Source organism: Cryptotermes secundus, unplaced genomic scaffold (assembly GCF_002891405.2).
Source record: "Cryptotermes secundus unplaced genomic scaffold, Csec_1.0 scaffold3068, whole genome shotgun sequence".
NCBI lineage: Eukaryota > Metazoa > Arthropoda > Insecta > Blattodea > Kalotermitidae > Cryptotermes > Cryptotermes secundus.
Window position 1 is genome coordinate 60778 of NW_019739262.1, and position 27346 is coordinate 88123.

At 40.3% G+C, this 27346-nt stretch overlaps 1 protein-coding gene across 4 annotated transcripts in view; it reads right to left on the reverse strand.

The window, feature by feature from the left end:
• The window catches only part of LOC111871940 (structural maintenance of chromosomes protein 5), a 72273-nt gene extending 53235 nt beyond the window's left edge, over positions 1–19038 (reverse strand). For 2 of the 4 annotated variants that reach the window (XM_023865371.2, XM_023865370.2), the window contains exons 1-5: positions 18786–19038; positions 18282–18660; positions 17844–17985; positions 10652–10804; positions 1848–1977 (exon numbers count right to left, since the gene is read on the reverse strand). In XM_023865371.2, the coding sequence (XP_023721139.1) occupies positions 1848–1977; positions 10652–10804; positions 17844–17985; positions 18282–18322 (466 nt within the window). In that variant the 5' untranslated portion in view covers positions 18323–18660; positions 18786–19038. Of the gene's footprint in view, positions 1–1847; positions 1978–10651; positions 10805–13976; positions 14053–17843; positions 17986–18281; positions 18661–18785 lie in introns of those variants that run through there. The other 2 variants (XM_023865368.2, XM_023865369.2) reach the window with 2 other exon arrangements.
• Between the last annotated feature and the right edge of the window lie 8308 nt (positions 19039–27346).

The window sequence follows — 27346 nt, forward strand, 5'->3', positions numbered from 1 at the left end:
CTAACTGTCCAGCTACTTGCCCTCAGAAACTGTCCCCCCATGCTAGTAAATTGTGAACTACTTGAAAGTAAAAGCAAGCATGCATTACTTCCGAAGCCTTGACATGTTTATGAGGAATCACAGGCTGAAAATATTGTGGCATATTGGCTCTATACAGGAACTGTTGAGCCACAGAGGCCTCAGGGCATACGCACAATGGGAGAGTTGTGGACTGTATCGGAGCGCTGCTAGGTGACAACTCTGTGAACGCTTGGATAGCGCAACAGGAAGTAGGGGTCATGTGAACTCTGTGTTTCCCTAAGTGACTTCACATATCCCCACTCATCCCGTCACTATGCAACGCTCAGTAAACACCCCTCCCTGCTAGGCTGTGATGTAATGCAACAGTGGAGTCCATGCAGTGACTGGTTGCTAGGCAATCGGTCGGCAAACACGTCCAACAATACAGGCTGTTTTTTGTGTGGTCTGTGAGAGGTCTATGTAAGGGGGTTCAATGCACCAGGTAGTTCAGCCCCGTGTGGAGGTGGGGTCGAATACCTCCAGCGTGAACCTGCGAGTCGTAAGAGGCGACGAAAAGGGAAATCTCAGTTCTGAGACAGTAAAATATGGTCATGAGTCCCAAGGGACTCGGACCCAAGAAAGACTGCGCTGGCAAGGGCCAGCAGCATATACAAAATACAGAACCGTCCTCTCGTCAGAGAGGGCGCCCCACAAAAACAAGACCGTAACTGTCAAGCAGTAATAAATATCTGGTCATGAGTCCCAGATGGGGCTTGAAACCAAGACTTACTGACTGACTGGCCGTCAGTCGCAAGGTGACTTTGACTTTGACAGGTAGTTCAGTTGAAATATAGCAGCCACCAAAGACAGTTGAAGTCTGGAAGTGACTACAGCAGAAGTAATTGGGACATTGAAATTGTGAATTGTGTAAGTGTGGATAAAAGTGCGCAATAAATTTGCTACATCCAAGACCAGCGTGAAGTTATTTGTAGCACCACACAACCAACATGTAACAATATTTTAAGTCACAAATTTTATGAATAATTCCCTATATTCATATCTATTTAAGAAAAACAAAGTGACTAACAGGTACAGATAAAAATACAGAATTTAAATTATTTTCTGAAATTTCTCATCTAAAAGCAGGGGTGCATAAATTACGTGCAGGTGTACACTATGCAAATACATATAGTACCTTCACCTAATATTAAGGTAATTACATGATGACACATGGATGAAATTCAAACTATATTTTGGCTGGAAAATCTCAAGGGAAAGCAAGATTTGGTAAACCACAGATGGGAGGGTAATACTGAAAATGGATCTTAGAGGATATGGGAGTGAACAGGGTTCAACTGGCTAAGAACAATCCTTAAGGTTTTATAAAGTATTAAAATCTGTTGATGAGCCTGTAATTATCAACTCCTGACAATACCACAACTGCAGTCAACATAACAAACAAGTGTCATGACATGTTTATACGTAGGTAAGTCAATAAGTAAGTTACAAATGGATACAGAACTTAAACAAACAAGAGTACTGATTTGAAAAATGCTTTCATTTCTCAACACAATCTCCCTGTACACTGAGGCACTTGTTCCATCGTCTGCGTTACCGTGTCTCACGGTGTTGTCGCTTGCAGATTTACCTATACTTTTTCTTCAACCCTGAAGATGGGGGTGATACGTTCCTCCGAAACGTCGGTTAACACCACATATACACGGCGCCAAAGCCCAGAAGACTGCTTTCTTCAATGTGATGTTCTGTCTATATTGTGACTATGGACACTACAGTACACCACCACACAAACTATACACTGTAAATAGCCCTGGTTACAATGATCTTACCAATACACTTCTCTGTATTCTCCAACAGTAGCTGTGGGTTCATCTTTGAGAAATCTGCAACCTTGTCCTGAGGCAGGAATTGGCACAAATTATCAACCTGGATGTTCAGTTTGCTCACAAGATCCTCAATCTGCAGAATAAACAACAAGTCATGGTTATTTTCAATCATGTCCAGCCGATTATTTCCATCATTTATGCTCATATTTTCCAGCGTTCTGAATTTAACCTGATACTGTCGTTTAACTTCAAAATGTCTATGCTACTTTTCTTTTCCTTGTTTATTTACTGGAAGTCTCTTACTTGTGCAACCACTCATCTGTAATCAGTATTCCAGTCAGCTCCTCTAATTTACTGGACATCACACCAGTGTGTCATGCTTTATCTGTTAACACAGAATCAGTGACAATCCTGTGATACCAAAGTTGAGGTTTTGATAACAGCTTCAAATGTGCACTGTAGAGTTCACTTTGCTCATTGACACTGAATGTGTAGCACTGTGCACTGCCGCTCACTGTTTCTAACATAAAATGTACAGACCTCTTCAAACACAGTACACAGTGACCCTTCAATTTTACGATCCCAGATTTTATGATTTTTTCAGTTTATGCACTCTTTCATGGTCCTGGCCAAATGCCTGTAACAATAATGCTACACTCTAGTGGATTTTATGTTTCCACAACTCTACATTTTCCCTGAATTTGCAGTTGATTTTTTAAACCTGGCCATGAAAATGTACCTGATTTTACGTTTTGTATTTCAGTTCTCACGATTTCTTATCCAAGACAACACACCTCCTTCCTTATTACCAATTACAATTAGTTTTGTCTCAAAATATGTATCAGGTGGCTGATGCACAGCTGCAAGTTATTCGTGCTCGCACCATGATACCTCAATACGCCCTAGAATGCATGACCAGATTCTTCTGCCACCACAGTACTAATAGGTAGTGCATGATGGGCCAACCTTGATCCTGAGAGGTCTTACTATAATAGTAATTTAGTGAAGTGTATTTTCTCTCTCCCATGTCTGACAAGAGCACTGAATAATAACCACTGCAACACAGCAACCACTGTGTTTTCGTAAGTGGAACACTCAACAGAAATGCACCCAGGTTAAATTACTCAATTTGCCTTTGTCCATATGACATCACTTCATAAATACCTAATTTTCTTATACACTAAGATGAATTTCATAGCAAAAGGATGAAATATGGATAAAGGAAAACTAAAACTAAACTCCATGGCTTTAGTCCTCAAGTGAACTATATCAACTGAGCGACCACAGCTTGCTGGCGAAGTTACTGCCAACTTTAGTAGATAGAGGGTATCTGTGGTCAGCGCAAAGAATCCCTATGGCCGTTAATTTCGGTTTTCTAGACCCAAGCCGCTGATTTTCCATTCAAGCAGCTCCTCAATTATTCTCACAAGGATAATTGGACCCTGTTCCAGAGCCACTATTTCTCAGAAAAACTGGTAGAGCCGGGAATCGAACACGGGACCTCTGGATCTGCAGCCAGGAACTCTGACCACTAGACCACAGAGGCAGTCAGTAAAGGAAAGCATAAAACACAATATGTGGAATAAATATTTCAGAGCAAGGTTATGCATATATTGGAACATATGTTGAACAAGCATCACATTTGAGACTTTCAGTGTCCACACTAAACATTACCATTAAGGATTGCGAAGATTTTTATAGAAATTTTGTTCAATGGAGACCTTTCTCAAAACAGCTGAAGGCACAGAAATGTTCACCACTGAGGAACTGGAATATGCACTTGCAGCATTGTGCAAGCAAGCACGTGACAGTAATGCTTTTGTAGACGGCACCCACCTCGAGGAGAAGGCCTTGCACATCTTTGCTCATCTGGGAATAGCCAACTTTTGACATCTTCCAATGGTGAAATCAACATATTGAAGAGGAGACACAACATTGCTCAGACAAGTCTATCAGACAAGAGCAGAAGTGTTGATGCAGGATCTACTGAAGACTGGGAAAATTACTGACTACTGCAAGATATACTATGGCATAAATAATAATGCTGATGAGACAGGTCTGTTTTCCAGTCTGAAACTTTGCAAAACCATCACTTCGGGGGCTACTGGACTATGTCTAGAGCTGTCTGTAATACCTCTAATACAGTCAGAGGGAATTATCTCTCAAAAGAATATACAGGTTACATACACAGTGTGTCCAGGTTCTGTTAGAACTGTGTTCATTAAATACAAGACGTGAATTATTTTCAAAATTTCGCTCTTTTTATTCAAAATAGTCTCCTTCTGAATCAATACATGGTTGCAATTGATTGAAAAGTTTTCGAAAACAGTCACTGTACTCCTTTTGTGGAATCCCATCTAAAACTGCAGTACATTCCCTTTGGATGTCCTGGATGGTGTCGTGACGGTCTCCTTTCATCGCCAACTTAACTTCTGGGAACAACCAGAAATCTGCTGGAGCCAAATCTGGCAAATACGGAGGATGATCAAGGACTGTGATCCCTTTTCTGGCTAAAAAATCGTGCACGATCTTCAATTTGTGGGGTGGGGCACTGTTGTGGAGGAGCGACCAGGAACTTTGCTCTCAATATTGAACTGCTGCTACTCCAGTCTTCACCCTACCACCTACAACCATCGTGAAGTCGGGAGTGGTTCATCATCACAGGCTCTCGCATCATGTTCACAGTACTCCCTGAGGTCGTCGCAGGGAATCCAAGCTCGCAGCGGAGGGCCTAACAGAAGTTATAATGATCGACCATATAACAATAACAGGATTTAATGAGAACACAATATAATGCACTACAAGAATGTACAAAAAAATAGAGCACTATGGGCATACCATGTTGCTGACAACCCAATATACATGGCTGATTTCAGCCCTATACTTATCCGCACTTAGGGGCATCAAACTTGGCTGACATGCCCAATTCCACTGACCCACCTACATTATGTACAGAAGTCGTTACACCACAACATGACTTCACTACTGCTTCTTGATCAGCCACAGGCGGCCCCAAAGAAAATATATATACTAACTAAACAACTCTGCGTATCGCAGCCATACTTTTCCCCTGATGGCTGGCGATTGCAAGTAACCCCGACGTCTGCAGCCAGCTCCCGACTACACCAAAACTAGATTTAGAAAAAACCCTGCCGAACTGAAATTTAGAAATTCCTCCCGCTGGTCCGCCAATGTCCTAGCCTGAGTGGATCCACTATCAGACTACTCCATTGCTCCCCAAAACATACTTCCTTCCAAGACACACAGGGGTAGGAAGGGAGGGGAAAAACCACGTGGAATAGGGGAAGAGGAGGAGGGGGGTAAATTTTGGGACAATGATAAGGGGTAGTGTGGAAGGTAGTGTGGAAGGTATGGCTGGAAGCCATGACGTCACAGAAGGAAGCCGTTGCTTCAGCATGGCTCAATATTCAGGTTGAATTCAAAGAATTCTCGCCCACAAACGATTGATGATTCTGATATAATAATCAGAATTCACTGTTTGACCTTCTGGCAGAAATTCCTTGTGAATGGTTCCTTAGGGACTGAAAAAAACAGTTAGCAGTGTCTTTACTTGACTCTTTTGTATGTGCACTTTCTTTGGTTTCGGCTTCTTGGGGCTCAACCACACTGCACTCTGCCGCTTTCTGAGAGACTCATATAGAAAACACCATGTCTCGTCACCAGTAACAACAAATTTTGTAAATTTTGTATCACTTTGGAATGACCATAACATGTCTTTGCAGTGTCCCACTCTGGCATGTTTTTTATTGCCTCACAGCGTGTGGTACAAACCCCAAATCCTCGGTCAAAATTTAATGCACAGTATTTTTTGGTATTCCCAAAAGCTCCTCGATGAGTCTTGCAGAAACACACCTGTCTGATGGAAGGATTTGGTCACTTTTTTCAAGTTTTCTTCAGTGCGACTTGTTCTCGGCTTTGATGCACGTAGAGCATCTTCAATGTTCTCCCTGATGTCACGAAATACAGCATACCATTGAAAAATGTTTGAGCGACTCAAACAGTTACTACTGTATAAACTTTTCATCATTTTGTACGCGTCTACGGCTGTTTTGCCTACTTTCAAACAAAATTTGATACTGGCTCTATGTTCAACCACCATTTTCCGATGAGAGTCAGAACAGTACTGTTACATTCAAGGTCAGAACACATGATGCAGCGATGTTTGCGCTTTGAAATTACAGACAGCCACAGCTGAAACTTCAAGAATTTTAATGCCACAACTCACCAACAGATGGCATTGCAAGGCAAAATTAAAAGAAAAATGAGTCCTAACGAATCCTGGACACACCGTGTATGCGTGGTTGTCACAGTCCCAATGCTTGTCTTATAGAGGAACATTATGGGGAAGGAAACTGAATGTAACAGTAAAATTAAGAGCTTTTCTGGGTCTGTCTGTCCCACAGGAACATCTCCTGTATTGCTGGTTGACAATTATGTATATGGATTTTGAATATCCTGCCTATTTGCTAGATATATTTTCTGGCAGCCTTAACAGAATAATTGATGTACACCATTAATGTTAAAAGGTTAAGAGTTTTCATTTTAAATGTTCTTTTACTGAGGTTCTAAAGGTTGCCTTTATAACAATGCCTCTGACTATTGGAAGACTGTTCTACCTTCTTATAAAAAAAAAAAGGGCCCACTATTTGATCCTGTCTTCTGGTTGGTTTATGTTTATATTTTCTGTTATGTTTGTTAATGTTTATACAGTTAATGTGTGATAGAACAAGTATGGCTTATAATGAAGTGACAGAAGTCATTGACCATCGGCTCATTAACATTACATATATTGAAAACCAATGCATAAAACAAGGGATCTTCTCTTGTACATTTGTCACACTAAGTGATTCCTAAGTAGTCACCACTGTTTCCTAATACCTTTTTTCACCAAATATACTTGCAGTTTTGCTTCTGAAGTTATTTATCACTAGAGCTGTAAAGGTTCTGTTAACCTAGGAGAAAGTTTGTGTTCTGGAATCTAACTGCAAGCAGATTACCTAGCCACTCAAAGTTTTAACCACAGGATGATGATGTAACAACACAACTACGCAGGCACATGATTCAGGTTTTGTCACATCAAACATTTAACTGTGTTTCACTTGGCACTGACTGCAGAATTAAAAACAAAAAGTTACTATGGCAATGAAATGGAGCTTCAGACTTGAACATGAAGCTCAAAATTATTTACCTGGCTGGAGTAAACAGTTCATCAGAAAGTGACATGGGAAGGCAGTAAGGATTAACTTCTTTGACATTGTTTATGATACTAAAGAGGAGAATATATTGTTATGTGAGTGATTACAGATGAGGTTTGGATCAGTTAATTGGATTTACTGAATTCTTACAGATCCGTGACTACAAGTAATTATAACATCTGCATTAATTCCCACCCTTTACAGTTCACTAGATTACACACTTAAGTACTGTCAGCCTGCTGTGTCTTCACCAATCTTCTGGTAACGGGTACCAACAGCGATGCTCCCCTTCTTCTGGGTTCCCAAAGTATCCCGGCCTCAACTACAGCAACTCTCAACTGACTGACTGACTCTAACTAAACTGCTTCTAGACTTGTCCTGCATATAACATCTCACCATGGACCATGTAGAGAATACCACTTCCCATACAGTTGTATCTAATGGTTGCCATGGAAACATGCGTGTTTGCAGAGCTATTACATACTAACAGCTGTTGTATATTTGCTTATTTTGCAGTCATTGCCTAGCAACAAGTCTACGTGCCACATTGTGCTGTATACTAAACCTAAGTAAACCAACATCATTTCTTTTCTTCATGCATACAGATTGGTGCAATTAATTCCAGTTTCAATTTGTGTCTGTATGTCAGACACGATGAAATGAGACCTGTGCTATCAGTGCAACATTACAGGCACATGAACTACAGAGGGCATGCTTCATATCCATACAATAGTGAAGTACATTTTCATTACAAGTCTGGTAAAATAAATGTGTTTATTTGATTATGTTAAAAGATTAAATATTTATAGGTTCATATATAGTTTACATGCCACTACCATAACACATGTTTTACAGGTAAGCATAATGGCTGATTCACAACCCTTACAACCACCAATGTAGTGTACGTATGTAAGCACTGGCATGATTTGTTTCATCTCTTATGTTGTCATTCAACTCTGACACAAGTTGATGGGTTTGTCCTCATATGCATGCCCATGTAGTGCATTATGGGCAGAATGTGAGTGGAAATTGTGAGCATGGGCAAACTGTGAGCAAAATGAGTGATCCATGCTTGCAGGTATATGGGACATTCACTTGTAAAGGCAGCTCCTAATTACCACTCAGTTCTGAGCAGAACAGATATGTAAGTTTAACAAAATCTTTAACTCTACAGTTCAGGTAATGTTTACAATGATGGGGATGTTATTTTCATATCCCTACAATAACCACTTCATAGAAGAGGAAATATTGCAGTAACCATAGTATTATCCAAACTTCTGTGTCCATATTACATTATATGTAATTGGTGGTTGGGGAACAGACATACAGTTACATATTTCAACCATATTTTGGTATAACAAGTATACGGTAGAATGAAAATAACATGAATTTGATAAATTCTCATAATTTTGATGTTTCACTGTACTAGGTGTACTGAGTACTGGTCATTATTTAGTACTGTGTCATATCTGATCAATGGGTTGCCAGGCAACATCTCTGTAAACACATTATGCTCATGCAACAGTAGAGCAAGCTGGCAAAGGAGTGGTGACATCACAGAGCAACAGTAGGTGGCTGTCACGTGACATTTGTTTCGAGCGTGTCCACCAGCTTGAGAGTGTGCGGTGATGTCACGGAGCAACAGTGGGTAGGGGTCATGTGATATGTGTTTACTGTTGGTCGATGTCCATCCCTCAGCTATATAAGTGAGCAGTATTCCTAAGCTGGCAGAGAGTTCTGAGTTTGTCGTAGAGAGAGAAATAGTAGCAGCAGAAGCATGCGAGAGTGAATTGGAACTAGAAGTGACAATGGCAGTAAGTGACAGAGTTTTGAGTTCTGAATTCCTTGCAGGAGACAGCCACAGGACGTTCATATATGAAAAAGTTTAACTTGTGAACTGAAGACTTTATGTCTGCTACAGTGCAATGGGACTGGGAGTGTGTAATTTTGTGAGACTATTACAGTTCCTGCATTTTAATTGGGGTACCACAGGACCAGTGTGTGTGTGTAAATCAGCAATAGTGCTGTATTTAAGTGAAATTAAGAGAGTGTGTGTACTGAAGTGCTAATAAATCCAATCATCCGAACTAGAACCCATCATTTTCGTTGTGCATACCACCCTACAAGTGACTGTATTTCTTTTATGGTTAATTATCTCGATTTCCCTTCTGTAGAAATGGGGAATTTATCTAATCTATTAACCAAATATTTTCAAGCTGACTTTTTTCCTTTCATTGGGGGGGGGATTTTGAACATGTGAGATTTTCAGTCCAAAATAATGTTTTTTGGATTTATCAGATGTCTATGTATGTTATCCCAGGTTCACGGAAAATTTCAAAAACAAACTTGCTACTTCATATAACACCTGTGCAAAACAGCATTGGCAACTGCAACAAATTGGAAACTTCCCATTTCAGTGATCACTCCTCTGTAATACCTCATACACGTGGTGTGTTCAAAAAGTATCGAACCTTTGGTCGGCAGAAATACATTTATTGATTTAGGGGTACAAAACCCTAATACCCTTCAAAGTAGTCTCCTTGGTAACGCACACACTTCTCCCAGCACTTCCGCCATTGCTGGAAACACTTCTGGAACGCGTCTTTTGGAATGATGATCAGCCGGCCCATTGCATTCTTCATGATGTCTTCTCTTGACTCAAACTGGGTTCCTTTCGGCGGCATTTTCAGCTTCGGAAATAGCCAAAGGTCACATGGAGACATGTCGGGGGAGTAGGGAGCCTGACGAACCACAGGGATGTTGTGGTTCAAGATGAAAGTCTGAATCAGATGCGCAGAATGGGCGGGTGCGTTATCATGATGGAGCTGCCAAGTTTTTGCTGCCCACAGATCCGGTCGTTTGCACTGCACAGCATCACGAAGGCAATGAAGGACCTCCTGGTAGTATTCCTTTATGATGGTTTGGCCTTGTGGTGCGTACTCATGATGCACAACTCCACGGGAGTCGAAGGCCAACATGACCTTGACATTGCTGCAGACCTGCCATGCTTGTTTAGGATTTCAAAATGCTGTATAATAAGGAATGTAAGATTTAAGGTTCTCACAGCAGTGGTTGCAAAGAGTTTTATCTTCTGGGATATAACACCATGTAGTCCACTGAAAGTCAACTGACATTTCGGAGGAATGTTTCACATCCATCTTCATGGTCGGAGAATAAGCCAAGCATGAAAGCAGGGCTCTGCATCCTAAACACGTCTGCCTCAGGGTGGTAAAAATACTCGAGTCACAAATACTGTTCTCAGATTTTGGAATTGGTCTTTTCTGCCCTAAAAATACAGAGGCACAGGGTGTTGTATAATGGTTCCTTTATAAACTTCAAACTACAAACAACTTGGGGAGAAAACCTAAATTACAATTCTACCTAAAAATTGCAGAGAAAATTTGCAGCTCGTTAGCAACACCTCATTAGAATGTAAGTGCAGGAATAAGCCCTCATTTTCTATAACATTTTTCAATATTTGTAACATTAATATACCGACAGTGCCAATGTAGCTTTTTCTTCTTATAATGAAGTTCTCATTACAAGCTATACTCATTACATTGCAGTTGTTCTGCTACAATTGTTCATTACCTGCTTCTGCGTTGCTGTAGCTGATCCCAGCAACCAGAGAGACTTCCCATCTTCTGTTATAGTCCTCGTTATCACATAATTATTCCCTCCTGAGTTCTTCAACTCTGTTTCTATTCTGGCAGCTCTGCAGCCTGTTCTGATGTATGAGTTTGGCTATAAGAGGAACAGAATTACCAACCTGTAAAACTAAATTTGTAAACAGAGTGGTGATTCACTCATTATACAACCATTTGTGTTCCAGTGTTCATACTGTCCCATGAGCACCATTCTATTTATTCACTGAGCTGAAGGCACTTATGCTAGGAATCTAATTAGCGTTAGCATTAAGGTTGACCTGAATGTCAGCTATTCATGCATAAATGGCAGGTGGCTAAACACACCCTGATGTGTCACAGTAAAAGTAAAGCTATCCCTGCAGCAGGCCGTGAAGGCCCATAGAGTTGTGAGACGTTGAGGGACCCACACTATCTAGACAATCAGCTCAAAGATGGCGGTAAGGTTGTCAGCCTTATGTGCCGGCCGTGCTTTTCTCCCTAGAAAATTATTTAACTAATTCCTAGTACTCATTTCTGTTAGAGGCTGAGTAAACCCCAGGGCTTAGTGCAGCTGGAAGGATTAGGTCATCTGAAAAAATCCAATGACTGTGTCACAGGAACTAGCTCAAAAATGACCTGCAAGGTGACTCCAAAACACAAAACTGCAAAAAATACAAGAGACAGTATGCACTGACAGACTGACTCTAAGGTGACTGATGCAAGTGAAATTATGCAAGATAAAGCCTGAGGCTATGATGTTTCTTACCATTGTTTTGGGCAGTTGATTGGTGTGAGGGAACTGACTGTTGCTCGTACATGCACACACTTGTCTGTGTATACAGTTCAGGAGCCATGGACAACTACAATCCCAGTGAATAAATGCATGTTCCCAGCAATAACATATTCTGAGACTTAAATTCTGTAGAAGCAATTTTTTTCGAGTGAGTTTCATATTTTGAGGCATGTCAGAATTCATTCGTAAAATGCCATTTCAAAGTGGATTGAGTTTAATGTTCATGGTAGGGCAGTGAATACATCTATTGACCCCAGATGTTCAATTCATACACCATAAATCAAGGAAAAAGTCTGAAATATATAGCTGCAGAGTCCATTACACTCAGCAAAGTGATATACAGTCTCCTTAAAAATCTCAAGTAAGTCCCTTTGCAAACTTATAGAAATAAGGTAATTAACTGCATCCACCACTCTTGTTATTTCTCAAAATATTTTTACAGGGGTTTTCGGCCAATCTCCAACAGTGGCCCAAACAGAAATGTCATAGCCTTCTGCCCCACTCTATTACTCTCATGGAGCTTAGACCTTCTTGAGGAGCTGCCATTGTGCAGCTACTCAAAAACTTCCCAACATTTTATGGAACACGAAGGTACACTATTGTGTTCAGAAATGCCCTCCACTGATCCCTATCCTGAGCCACACTGATCCAGTTCATACCATCCAATCCTACCACTCTAAGATTCATTTTAATATTGTCCACCCACATACGTCTTGGTCTTCCCGCTGGCCTCCTTCCTTCCAGCTTTTTGACCAATACACTATATTCATTCCTATTCTCCACATTTGTGCTACATGACCTGCCCATCTCATCCACCTTGACTTCATCATTCTAATTATACTTTGAGAAGAGTAGAAATTATGGTGCTCCTCATTATGCAGTTTTCTCCAACCTCCCATTATTTCATCTCTCCTCAATACAAATATTCTCCTCAGCACCCTGTTACCAAACACCCTCAGTCTATGTTCCTTCCTTAATGTCAGAGACCAAATTTAACACCCACACAGAACCAAAGGCAAAATTACAGTTTTGTATATTCTAATTTTCATGTTTTTAGACTTTTGCCACCACCAGGTAGAGGTCGGTATCATAATCTGCTGCCCTGAATGATCAGACATCAAGTATACTTGAATGCCATCTCCTATCTATCAAAATATGGTCAAGTTGGTTGTGTGTCTTTCAATTGGGAGATGTCCAAGTAAATTTATGAATGTTACGATGTGGGAACATCTCACTTTGACAAGATTTTTGGACGTATCAAAATTTACTATTCTAACTCCATTATCATCACTAATTTCATGTAAATTCCCATTCCCAACTGTTTGTTTGAAAATGTCTTTCCTACCTATTATGGTACTGAAATCTCCTAACAACATTTTCATATGGTATTTAGGGAATTTATTGAAAATATGTTCTAGTTCATTGGAAGACTTGTCCTTCATATCACCAAATTTATACTCTTTTGGGGCATGAATATTCAGACCGATGATATCACACCAGCAATCTCCTGAGTATTACGTATGACACCCTATCACTAACAAACACTAGCTTCTTAACTGCTCATATGATTCCCTTATGCACAAAAAAAAAACCTGTACCTAATTCATTATTCTTATTCATTATTCCTTTCCACAAAAAAGGTATAGTCGCCTGTTGGTTTGGTACCACCTCTGTCCCATTTGACCTCTTGTACTCCCACTAAATCTAAATAAGATCTAAAAGTTTGTGATGATGGTACATTAGTACATTATTCATCATCTTGTCTTTACCTAAAAGCCGTCCTGTTTATTTTCCAAAACACCTATTGGAGACTGGATTCTGTCTCCGTCTTCAGGTAAAACCAACTCAGTTGGGCCCAATCAACAGAGTTAGTCCCTATCTCCGGACACCTATGCCAATAGCGCCATCAATTGGGCCCAACTGAGTACGTTTTACCTGAAGACAGAGACAGAATCCAGTCTCTGAAATGTTGCGTTTTGAAAAATAAACACGACAGTTTTTAGATAAAGAGACAAGACAATGGATAATGTCCAACTACATAATATTTCCACTAAATCTAACTATATTTTGATATTTTTTCCGCCACTGTCCTCAGGAAACCGGTCCTATACACACTTCTAACATTCCGAGTACCAAATCTCATATCCATTTTCTTTTGCTTGGGTCGTTTATCAAAAGAATGCAAAACAATGCCAAGTGAAAGATGTCAAGAACAGTCTTAGTAGGTATTCAGAGACTCTGAAAATACTAGCCCAACATTCACACAGAGAGACACATGAAGTCTATGAAGAATATCATTCAGGATAACTGAGACTCAAAAGGGGTACCTCTGGAATTCAAGTCAAGTGCACTGCCCTTATGACCTGCTCAATTACAGATAATTAAATAAATGCCAAAATGTCAGACTACAATGTACTTTGCCTTTAGTCCAGCTCAATATGACTCTAGCTTCTAGAAGGCATTAGCAAGCACATATCACTGCTAATTGTGCCAATACCTGTACATATTCCAGCATGAAACTTTGGCAATATTTCTTGTCTCCATCCGACCAGATTGCTTACAGATGGCTGCAACTATGGATACAAAAGCAGGTCACATCTTTACCAAACGATGAGCATCCTCCAGCTACAATACTCATGCACATGTCCTCAACAAGTGGGGTGTGCCCCTTCCAGGAGGCACACAAAATTTAAAAGGGGGGCATGAGAGCCCATTGACTTAGTGATATTTTTATCTTAAGTATTGTGACGCATTACCTTATGTCCATCACCGCAACCACCACTACAATTGGAACGGACACTTCCATGACAATGAATACGTGGAAATTGGGGAGTTCCCGCAGTGACAAATAGTAGCAACGAACTGTCGTTGAGTAACAACGGAGGAGACGAAACATGTTACTGGTGTAATCTATAAGGAATGTTCCTGTAACAATGGACTGCCTGAACAGTTGTAATGGAACCGCGACAAACGGTGTCCGGTATCCAGACTGCATAAGTCATATAAGCAGAGCTTATGACATGTATTGAAGATTGGAATATTAGAGTATTGAGAATGATATGGTCTTGGAATAGCCACCACCAGAGATAGTTGGGATCCAACTACGGCCAATGATAGCTGAGATGTCGAATTGGAGTACTGGGCCAGAAGTCACGTGATAATAACTGCAAGGTGTGTAAGTGTGAGTGCCCAATAAAGATCTGCTAAATCCGAGACCCACATACAGTTATTTGCCACGTGACATAGCCAACACGTGACAACTGGTGTCAGAAGTGGGATCAGTTCGGATTAATCGGATCGAATACAGAAGATTGGATTTACACACGTGACCAACAGGATCAAATTTAAACACAAAAACAACACATAAAAAAAATGGATTTGCAACACATAATTGAATTCCTGCTAGGCTGGCGAGAAGAAATTAGAGCCAGCGGCAAGGACTCTGCCGCCAAAATCAAACCCAAAACAGAAGAGACAATGGCCTGCCAAGAGACAACGAAGGCATGTCAGGAAGAGAAAAAGCCTACCTCACTGGATAGGAAACTGGAGGCGGCAGAATGATGAGAGGTCCCCAAAGAAGACGCCGAAGTAATGCCAGTCGGAGAACTGAAGAAGAAAAGGTGTAGGGACCAAAAACTGGCCACGAAGCGCCGCCACCAGAAACCGAAAAATTCAACATGGGAAAATTGTAAACCCCAGAAGAAATTGGCCATTGCCCATAGAGGGACAACACACTGAGAAAGTGGCACGGAAAACGCCAATAGACCGAAGGATGTCCCGTCGCGCAACAGTGGCACGATGCAAGAGACACATCGTGAAGAAGAATCTTACTCAGGGAGCTGGTGGATTCCCAAGGAAGCAACTGGTCATGGCCAACAAGATGACCCGCTGCGCAAGTGTGGCACAGCACAAGAGACTCAGCTCTCAGGAAGATAAGTTGGAGTCATGCGCAAGTGCACAAGGAGATGTACCACATGGAATCATGACAAATACAGACATCAAAAACTTGACACTGTGGAGAAGATGACCTCCTCCAAAACGAAAGAAAGGAAACGGCCAGCTTGGGAGGAACCGGTAGTAGAGAGACCGGCCTCCCTAACAAGAATGAAAGTGAGGAATGAATGTGAGACAATGGGAACAACAAATCCTGGACCACGGAAGTGCTCGGGACGAGCACTCTGGAAGAAGGGGGGCAGATGGAAGGAAGGCAAAGCACCGAAGGAAAGGCGGAGGTAACACGCAGAAGATGAACACCTTAGGAAACAAAACCAAGGAAGTACCGTTAGGCTGTTCAGGGTCGAACAACCTTTAGATGGGAGCAATGTGACGCGTTATCTTACGTCCATCACCGTGACAACCGGAACGGACACTTCCACGACAATGAATACATAGAAATTGGGGAGTTCCCACAGCGACAGATCGTAGCAATAAAACTGTCGTTGAGTAACAATGGAGGAGACAAAACACGTTACCGGTGTAATCTATAAGGAACATTCCTGTAACAAGAGACTGCCTGAACAGCGGTAATAAAACCACGACAAATGGTGTCCGGTATCCAGACCGCATAACCCCTATATAAGCAGAGCTTACGACACGTATTGAAGATTGGAATATTAGAGTATTGAGAATGAGACAGTCTTGGAATAGCCACCGCCAGAGATAGTTGAGATCCAACCACGGCCAAGGATAGTTGAGACGTCACATTGGAGTACTGGGCCAGAAGTCAAGAGATATTGCAAGTGATAATAATTGTAAGGTGTGTAAGTGTGAGTGTCCAATAAAGATCAGCTAAATCCGAGACCCACGTAAAGTTATTTGTCGCGTGACATACCCAAAATGTGACAGTATGCATAAAATTGCAATTTTACTGTCAAACCATGTAAATATCAAGTTTTAAACACAATAGAAAATGTACACAGCAAAAATGTCCCATTTTGGAGCGTTCAAAAGACTGATTGTTCCTCTTCAAACTGGTATGTGACACTTCATGTCATCTATTGACAGCATACAAGAAGTACGCCAAATTAACTCCAGCTGTATCACCTGAGTTATCTGCATAGTGCTGCACCATGTGTTTTGAGAAATTTCTTGAGCCACTGAGAAACTCATGGATCATTCTCAAACGAAATATTTTATTATATAATGAAGTGAAAAACTGCTCACACAGCTTTCTTTGGTGATTCTGTATGTGTTCTTTTTTTCTGATCATGAGCAGCGAATAAATGTGCTTTGTCTGAATTTTGACGAATCCGAAACTTCAAACACAGGCATGAAGGCCTCTCAGTCAGTGTTGCTCCCTTCCATAGTGGCTGCAGAGAATTGAAAATTTGATGTGGCCCACATAAAGTACTAATTCACATACATTAAAAAGGATGGAATAAAACTTCCTCAGTGCACCATCTACTTAAAAATTCGAAGCAATGACACTATGCAACCCACTTGGATTCAGTGCCATTTCACTTCCTAGCTCTTGTTGAAAACTGAATTACTTTGTATAAAGTGTGATTCTGTGTAGCACATGAAATTAAACAACATTTCACCAGGAATGTATCAAGATCATGAGGCTTCATATGAGATTGTTCTTCTCATTGTAAAAGAGAAAAGACCTCACAGCACAGGAGAAACTCTGGTGAAGCCTTGCATTTTATGTGCTGAAAAATTGTGCTTGCAAAATAAAGTGAGGATAAACTCATGAAAATCTGATTCCACAGCGAAATGCTGATCTGATGCACTGTGTTCATTATTATTTTAATAAGTCAGGAAATATATGCATAGCATACATTTATCTGAGAGATGTAAGACTTAATAAAGCAAATTTAAAAAAAAAAACAATGTGTGTTTCATTTACCTCTGAAAGTTATGTTCCAAACATTTTTCACTCAGATAAATATTTAGTGAACTACACTTGAGATGAGCACAGAAATGCATTTAGCCTTCATGCATAGCATCTCCTATCATCCCACCTGAATCAAAACTGGAAAGTTTCAAAAAATTTTAGGAAGACTCCCCAAATATACAAATTCACACAAATCTACTGAGTGCTTCCTGGGTTGTTTCATGCATACAGATGGATGGAGGCATTTTAATATGCATTCCACAGGGCCATAAATGTGCACACAAAGGTGTCAAATTCTCAATTCCTAAGAGCCTAAGGATGGCAACCCTTACAGACAAAACACATACCTAATGTGCAATGTATCACTTTCCTCAAACCTGACCAAGTGGCTACTGCCAACATCTGAACTGCAACATTGCAACATTACTACTCTACTCACACTTTCTGTTATAACATGCTACAGTGGACTATCATACACTTGCATGTTTCAGATTGCTAAACAGCAGTGAATTTTAATATAATACATACAGCTACAGCACGTCCCAGCAGCTTTGGTTTTCCTCCAAGACCCAAAACCATTGCACAAACAATGGTGGATTTGCCTGACCCATTGGGACCTATAATAAGATTCAGGTTTGGTCCTGCATTGAACACCACTTTTCTAAACGTCCTGCAAAGAATGTGTCAGTTAGCACAATACAGCAACACAATGCCTAGTTTCTTTCAGATGAAATAATCTGTATGTTCAGGATTGCAAGGGATTCCAAATTAATGGCTAAATAATTCACTGATCCATTGCTGTGCAATGTTTTCTCTAGCATAGTTCCTCTTAACTACTTAAAATCTGTCAGACATCTTACAGTTTTACAGGATCAACAGATTAAGCAAACCTGAGATTCTGATGTCTATGAATATTAAGATTAGTCTGTCATACTACACAGCTTCACATCCAAGCACAACACTTACATGAAATCTTCCAAAGTTATTCTCACAATAATTCCATCCATGTCTTTGAAGGATTCCAATCAAAAGAAAGTAGCCAAACAGCCAGTAGGAACCCTTTTTATCACTGCTATAGGAATGTTGACTGGGTAGTTCAAAATCTCTGCAACACCCTGCTTATTTGAAATTGTCAATAGATGAAAATAGTCAAATTAAAATTATGCATACAAATACTATCGGGACATAACCAGGTGGCAACATCGGCCCCGGAAACATTAAAAATCACCAAATTGAGCAATCCCAAGTCGAATAAAAAGTTACGTTCTTCAATAACAACGTGCTTGGCAGATATTGGAGATTAAGTGCACCCCGGCCGCTGGTAAGTCTTGCAAATGCCAAGTTCCTTCAACAAAACACAAAAAATGCATAACATTAGAAACGCAGTACTAAAAAACGCACTCGAATAGTAACTTCGAAGCTATACAACTGGTACGGAATGCCATTACAAACCTTCCACCAGCAACATACCTCACATATAAATGCACATGAACTCCCATCTACTACTCCTACATCATTTGCCACCTTTGACCAGGGTGCGGCAACTGGAATAGGGGAAAGGGAAACACCGGTAACTGCGCCTTTAACGCCTTTGACACCATCTGAAACGATCTGAAACCGTCTGAAATCAACCAGATAAAACCTGTCATAGTCTTCTTGTCTTCGTAGTGGTCATAGTCGTCATGGTCGTCATAGTCGTATTATATGAGCGGGAAATAGTCCAGTCGTCACTGCCACCTATGTTCAGCGCAGAGTAGCAGTTTCGAACACGATAGTCTCGAATGGTCTGGACCAATCACAATATACCTATCGTATCGTATCCTATTTGGCTGAACCAATGACAGAGCCCCTAAGAAACCTATCAAATCGTATGCATGGCTATTTGCCTGAACGGTCAGAACGGTCAGAACTAACCACGGAGATCATGGAGTCCCACACAAACACTTATGCTCAAGGACCTCACGGACATTATGGAGTTGAACCAATATTGAGAAGATAAAGATTGTGCAGGTACCCAAGAACTTTCTAGCATTTTATGGAACCCGAAGGTTGATTACATTGTTCACAAGAGCCCTCCACTGGCCACTATCCTCAGCCAGATCAATCCAAACCATTCCATCCAATCTCTCTCTCTCTCTCTCTCTCTCTCTCTAAGACCCATTTTAATATCGTCCACCCACCTACATCTTGGTCTTCCCAGTGATGTCTTTCCATCTGGCTTTCCCACCAATATGCTATATGCATTTCTCTTCTCCATTATTCGTGCTACATGCCCTGCCCNCTATGTTCCTCCCTTAATATCAGAGACCAGGTTTCACACCCGAACAGACCCACAGGCAAAATTAAAGTTTTGTAGATTCCAATTTTTATGTTTTTGGACAGCAGACGAGACTACATAAGGTTCTGGACTGAATGGTAGCAAGCATTACCCAAGTTCAANGATAATACGTGGAGAAGAGTACAAATCATGAAGCTCTTCATTATGCAGTTTTCCCCAACCTCCTGTCACTTCAGCTCTCTTTGGGCCAAATAGTCTCCTCAACACCCCGTTCCCAAACACACTCAGTCTATGTAAGATTTGAGGCTTTCACGGCGGTGACTATGAAGAAAGTAGTCTTCTGTGATTTGGGACCGTGTATATGTGGTGTTAACCGACGTTTCGGAGGAACGTATCGCCTCCATCTTCAGGGTAGAAGAAAAAATATAAGAAATCCGCAAGCGAAGAGACCGTGAGAACCGGTAAAATCTCACGGTCTCTTGGCTTGCAGAATTCTTATATTTTTCTTCTACCCTGAAGATGGAGGCGATACGTTCCTCCGAAACGTCGGTTAACACCACATATACACGGTGCCAAATCCCAGAAGACTGCTTTCTTCACACTGTCTATGTTCCTCCCTTAATATCAGAGACCAGGTTTCACACCCGAACAGACCCACAGGCAAAATTAAAGTTTTGTAGATTCCAATTTTTATGTTTTTGGACAGCAGACGAGACTACATAAGGTTCTGGACTGAATGGTAGCAAGCATTACCCAAGTTCAATCTCTTAATTTCCTCTTCAATCAGGTTTTGATTTGTTATAGTCCTACACAAATATCTGAACTGTGCCACAATTTCAAAACATCTGTTATTTATCTTTATGTCATGAGTTTGCCCTGAATTTTGGTGGTGAGATACCAACATATACTTAGTTTTATTTGTGTTTATTTCTAGACTGACCTCCTTACTGGTGTCAATATTTCTGTATTTCTCTTTATGATATACACGTATATAGCATCGCCCAGTAGATTCACATCATCAGCATAGAACAACAGTTGATGTGTCCTATTTAATTTCAGTCCCACCTGGTTTTCTCGGAACTTGCTAATGGCATATTCTAAAGCAAAGTTGAAAAGCAGTGGCAATAAAGCATCTTCTTGTTTTAGACCGTTCTGGATAGGAGAATTATTAAACAAATGTTTACCTATACAGACTCTACCATACAGTTCGTTTAAACACATTCTAATCAGCGTGACAAGTCTCATGGGTACCCCAAACTCTATCAGAATCTTGTACAATACTTCACTCCTAACTGAATCATAGGCTTTCTTGAATTCTACAAATAGTTGATGTACTGTCTCATTGTACTCGCATTTTTTCTCCAGTGTCTGACGAATGCAAAGGATGTCATCAGTAGTTTATCTGTTATGTTGAAACCCACACTGATGATCACCAATAATTTGCATCTTGTATCTTGTATCTTTATTTTCATTTCCATAGATCCTTACTGGCTACCAAAGCCATCAGATATAAGACATGTCACAATTTACATATATTAGTTCTGAGAACAGAAACTAGTCCACTTGCAGCTATATTCATAAAAGGAACCATAATTATACAATTCAATAATTTAACCAACATGTACAATTCATTAACTAGACATTAATATCTTATTAAGCTCATTTCTTAAAAATATATATACAAATATCAATTGAAAGTCTTTTATATAAACAGCATTATAAAAAGTTTAGTTTATCTTGTATTTAAAATACTCATCCAGCATATAAAATAAATGGGAATACAAGAATTTTTCAAGGCAAATTAAAATGTTTTTTATTATGGGATAGATCTTTCATTGGAACAGGTAAGCTGTTAAACACCTTAATCTCGGCTGATTCAGTGCCACCTCCACCCCATCTGACCTCCTGTACTCCCACTAAATCTAATCTATATTTTGAGATTTCTTCTGTGAACCTGCCCTATACATATTTCTAACATTCCAAGTACTAAATCTCACATCATTTTCTTTAGCTTATGTCGTTCATTCAAGGAATCCGTCCAGGCCCGAGGTTTCTTGCAAATTTTCGTAACAAACTTTTTTTTTATGACGAGGAGTTGTCAGCCCCACGCCCAAGCCCAATGCTGGAGGACCACCCCTTGTCGGCTCTCCGCGATATATTTGCAGCTACCCTCCATTTCTGGAAGGCGTCTCCTCCATCTGCAACCTGAGGACGCCCCATGCTGTGGTGACAAGGAAGCCACCTAGTGCAGGCCTAAGAAAATAAGAAATGGCAGTATGCCTGCAGGCTATTTGGGATGAACAACCTTAAGGAGGTAGTAGTGTGGCATGTACATCTGTTGTTAGGCAATGGCAAAACCAACAACTATATAACATCTTCGTTGTATGCATCGTGTCATGTATCATATTTAATGTAAAAAGGTTTGGCTGTCAACACAATATTTAATCAAGTAAACCAAGGTAACTCTCAACACTTGGTGTACTATATGACTGTTATGCATTGCACCAATATGGATCCACATTCAGTTAACTACAAACATATTTGTAGAACTACCTGATGATGGTCCCATTAGGAACGAAACATGCATTAGCCACTGAAATAAACTAATTGCTGAGAGCTACCTTGGTTCATTTAATTAAATATTGTTGTGTCGATGGCCAAACCTTTTCCATTAACTGTACAACAGCCATTGCTAACTAATGGCTCTGCAAACAAGCATATTTCCATGGCAACGAGAGAACAGCAATAATGGGAGAGACGTTTTCTACACAGTCCATGCTGAAAGGTTAGCAGTTGCAGTCAAGAGAACTGCTGAGGCTCAGTTGTTGTCAGCTGCTACCTTAGCTGGTAGCAAAGGCGGGGTACAATTTGGGAACCCACAGGAAAGGGAATGTCCACACTGAAAGCTGCTACCAAGCAACAGGAGTGAAGATGGGACTATAGGCACTAGTGTGTGTCATAGTGAACTGTAATGTGTAATCCCGCACTGTATCAAAGTGTGCAATTAGTCAAGTCATAAACCAAAACCAGTCTATCATGTGACAGTATTCTAAGAGACAAAAATTTGTTTCACAATAATCACCATGTTAACCTAAACTGTCCAGTCTCAAGGGCAGAATGACCATATGAAATTTTCTGAGTGCATATGTGACACGGTAAAAGTGAATGTATATGATGATGCAGGAGGACCTGCCTTTTTTTAAAGTAAACATTGTTAAGGGAAACATTTATCTCGACATGTTAGAACTGCTTACTTTTCCACAAATTGTGGCAGATCCTGCAAATGAAACATAAACTGCATTTGTTTTCCAACAATATGTGACCCTACCCCATTTCAGTTCTGAAGATTAACATGTTCTGGACGTTGGGTTCCTTAATCAACAGAATGGAAGAAGCAGATCGATAACCTGACTGCCAAGACACCCAGATCTTATGCCACTGGATTTTTTCATGTAGGAATATGTGAAATTCAGATAAAATGCACGACTAACATTGCCCACAGGAGAAAATTTATACTGCTATAGTGACAATAACTCCAAACATGCTTCATCACGCTTGGAAGAAATTAAATACCAGATGGGTGTCTTGCAGGGCTGCAAATGCTGCTCACATGAACACATAGCAAGAATATTAGAAACCTCTAAATTTCTGAATAAATTAAAAAATAACTTTCATATTTCACAAGTTATTGCATCTTGAAACTGGGGACTTATTCTTTATCAGGCTGACAATGTAATATGGAACACTGCTATTATGAAAGTAAGCTTGGCAGTATCTCTAAAAATGGGTAATGTACATGCTTCGTATAATTTTAGGTTCCCACAGCGGAGGTTATGAAGGGTACTATTTTTGTGATGTAATGCTGTGTAGTCCATTTAAAATCAACTTGGCTTGAATGTACATGCTGTTTTGATATTAAAAAATTCTGGGTCTTGCTCCTAACCCCTATAACCCACTGCCACATCAGTGGGTTATCAACCTAAACCGCAGTTGAATAATCGGCAGCGAGTGACTCGGCAGCCGTGTCGCGTTAATGGGTTATGCACCATATACACTAATACAACAAACGGACATGTGCAACAAAGAGTGGCTGGCCGCTCGCGACTAGTCGCATCAATGGGTTTTCAATCTAAGTCAAAGTGTCAACTGTAACATTTTTGGACCCTCATTTAGTTAATTCTGTATCGGTGAATTATTGCCAAGTTTAACAATACACACCAAAAGCAGCATTTTTCAACTGAAGCACTACCAGGAAAACAAAAACACACATACATACAAAGTTATCAAACTGCATCCCCCAAAAAAGCCAGAGTCTGTGACTAAAAAGTGTATGATTTCATACAAAACTATTCAGTAACAAGCTTCAAATCTTACATATTCAGTAACAGTTGTCAAGGAAATTAAAATCTGAATTAAATAACTGAAGGGACAAATTTTGACAAATGTGCTGACATCTGCACAAGTGGTATACAGTTTTTAATTCACAAATATATAAATGTACTCAAACAGCTAAGGTAACATTGCCTTATTATATAAATTCCTATCAATATGTTCCTGAAGGAAAACTACTCAAGCCAAAATAACAAGGGCAGCATTCTCTGTGGCAACGTGAAGGTTACCCTGACCAGATCCTAGCTTACAGATATAGTGGACACATGTATTCCAGTGGACTGTACACTTCATTTATGGTTTTTAATGACATTGTCATTAGTTCAGACTGTACATCCTAAAATGATTAGGAGATGAGTGAACAGTAAATTAAAAAAGATGAGAAAGGAAATGGCTGTGGCCTAATTCGATTTACTGTCCCAGGATTCGGCTAGAACGACTGAGGCACACCATGAAGTACTTCAGGATCGTAGGCCTATGAGCTCACATATGAACATGGGACATGAAAGAGAAATGACATTTGCTCAACTCTGATATTTGGTATATTCCAGTATACATATTTTCCAAATGCACTGTTTGCAAGTTGTTGTATGTCGCTGGCCCTGATGAACACTTACTGCAGACACAAGCCCACTGATGCAACAAGTCATTCTACAAACTTACAACCAACTTCATGCAGTCAAGTCCTTGAGAAACCGCCAGTTGCTCAGCTATGCAAGATGTTCCCAACACTTACACAGTGAAGCAGACTTCCAAGGCTCGCAAAAAAAGAAAAAGACTTGAAAATTAATTACGTGATTCACCACTCCAAAATTAAATTCCAGCATAGAAATCAGTGGCTGACTGGCTTCTGTCTCTGTCTACGAGGGTGAGTCAGAAATTATCCGCACTTTCTCCATAACACATCTTTAGGTTTGTCACACTGCCTCCTATGCATGCATTGTTAGAGTTGGTACTACTGTGGTCACGTGATCGAAGTTTTACCTTGATCGCATCATTTTCCTTGATGCCGTGACAGTGTAAACATGGCCGCTCTGCTAACAGTGTGCACCAATGATTAACAAAGAATAGTGATCCGATTTCTCTGATTGGAAGGTGTGTTAGGGGCTGAAATTCATATGTGGGTTCATCACTATGAGCCAGAATCCAAAAGCCAGAGTATGGCGTGGAAACACCCAGGATCGCAAACGAAGACGAAATTCAAGACTCAGTCTTTCGTGGGAAAGGTGATGCTAACCGTTTTTTGGGACTCAAAAAGGCCTATACTGGAAGACTACCTGGAAAAACGGTGTAAGATCAACAGTGCAAGATACAGTGATTTGCTGGCGAACAATCTGAAGCCAGCAATTTGCACCAAACGCTGAGGCCTATTGTCGAAGAAAGTGTTGTTGCTGCATGACAATGAACACACCCACGGACGGCCAGACCGTTGAAATCATTAACCATTTGTGTTTCAAGGTGCTGGAACACCCTGCCTACAGTCCAGATCTCGCCCTTTCCGACTATCATCTCTTTGGACCGCTCAAATATGTTTTACGAGGTTTTTGATTTTCTGTGGACAAAGAAGTGGGGGAAGTGGTGCATAAATGGTTAAGCGACCAACCGAAAACCTTCTTTGTGTAGGGAATATGCAAGCTTTTGGACCTCTGGACCAAGTGCATCAAAAAGGGAGGAGACTATATAGAAAAATGAAGTAATTGTTCAACCCCTACTTTTGTATATATGGATTGGAAAAGCAAGAGTGCGGATAATTTTTTAGTTACCTACGTAGCTCTACAATATGGGTTGTGCCATGTAATACAGTAGTCTCCATTGAATTAAGAGCCCAGATGGGGCAGAGGCCATGTATGACACATTTGGGACTTCATTTTACGAAACCAAGTAAAGTATTATGCTTCATCATAAGTGTGAGACTGTTAAGAGGACAAGCTAGAACGTGGATACACAACAGATCAAAGATGATCGCTGCATGAGGGCACGCATGACTCACCCTTTAATCAATCAATCAATCAATCAAACGCTGTTTGACACACTTATGCCCATTCCTTGCTCCTTGCCCTCAGTGGTATATGGTAATCAGCTTAGTTGGTCTCTTATATATACCAGTGAGTATAGGATGGGCCTTGAAATGATGACACTTTTTTTTTGTTGCTAAGACATATGCTGAAAAATTAAAGAGAAGAAGGTAGTAAATAACATATTATTGCTTGGAAAATAATTTGGGAAACAGCTGTTGACATGGGTGGTAGGAGCCATCTAACTACAGAACAACAATGTAAGTTGTATTGCTTCATAAGAATCTGAGAAGTGTCATCCTAGCATATAGACACTGCAAAGCTTATTCCAGCATAAACTGGGCACTGTGTGGAAATACAGTAACTATCGTCAAAACAAAACAACAAAGCCGACCTGAGATTGGTAAAAGCATTGCAAGCTGAGTAACGAGGAGCCCTAAAAAACATCAGAGACGGGAAGTTGAAACCAGCAAATTTCAAGGATCAATCTGAAGAATGTTACAAACTAAACTGCATTATTCACCTACAAAATTCAGATTATCAAGAGTTTATTTGACATAAGTAAACGCTGCTGTCATCAGTCTACAAAAGCCAGACAGCTGATACGAAACCCTCAATACTGCATAACACAGTTCTGAGGTGAAGCAGATGTTTATTTGAATAGTGTAGTCAACAAACTATTAGAATTTTTGGTATGAGAAACCCTCACCAACTGCAGTATTATACCTTCATGGTGAAAGGGTTACAGTGTAGTTTGCTCTAAAATCAGGGGCTGACTGGTCCCATTTCTTTTAACAAACCACGAATGCAGAACAACATTATGGCATGCCGAGAAATGACTTTTTGTCTCAATTGTGGACAAAGGGTTTGAACATGAACAACAGCAGTTCACGCAGGACATGACATCCCACACTTCCAGGATTGTGTTGAAATCTTTCATGAGACATTTCAGAACCATGTCAATTTAGATGTGTTTTTCAAATGCATGATGTTGTCATTCACGGCCATCATGCAGCCCTGATTTAAAGCAATATAACAAAAACACACAAAAGAAAGTAATAACCAACGTAACGTGTTAGACCTCATAATACATCAGAACATGCCCACATTAACATCAAAGAGACAGGAAGTATAAATTATGTGGCACAGCACATTCTAAAACAGTAAAAACAACACAGCACGCCACGAACACAGGACGATACCAAGGTAGGACGAAGCAACAAAATTCTTAAAAAAAATATATATATATGTATATATACACAATAGGGTCGCTGAAATAATACAATACACAAAATATACGTGTATTTGCAGAATCTCCTTCTCAAGATAGACAGGCGGCACAAGTTCAG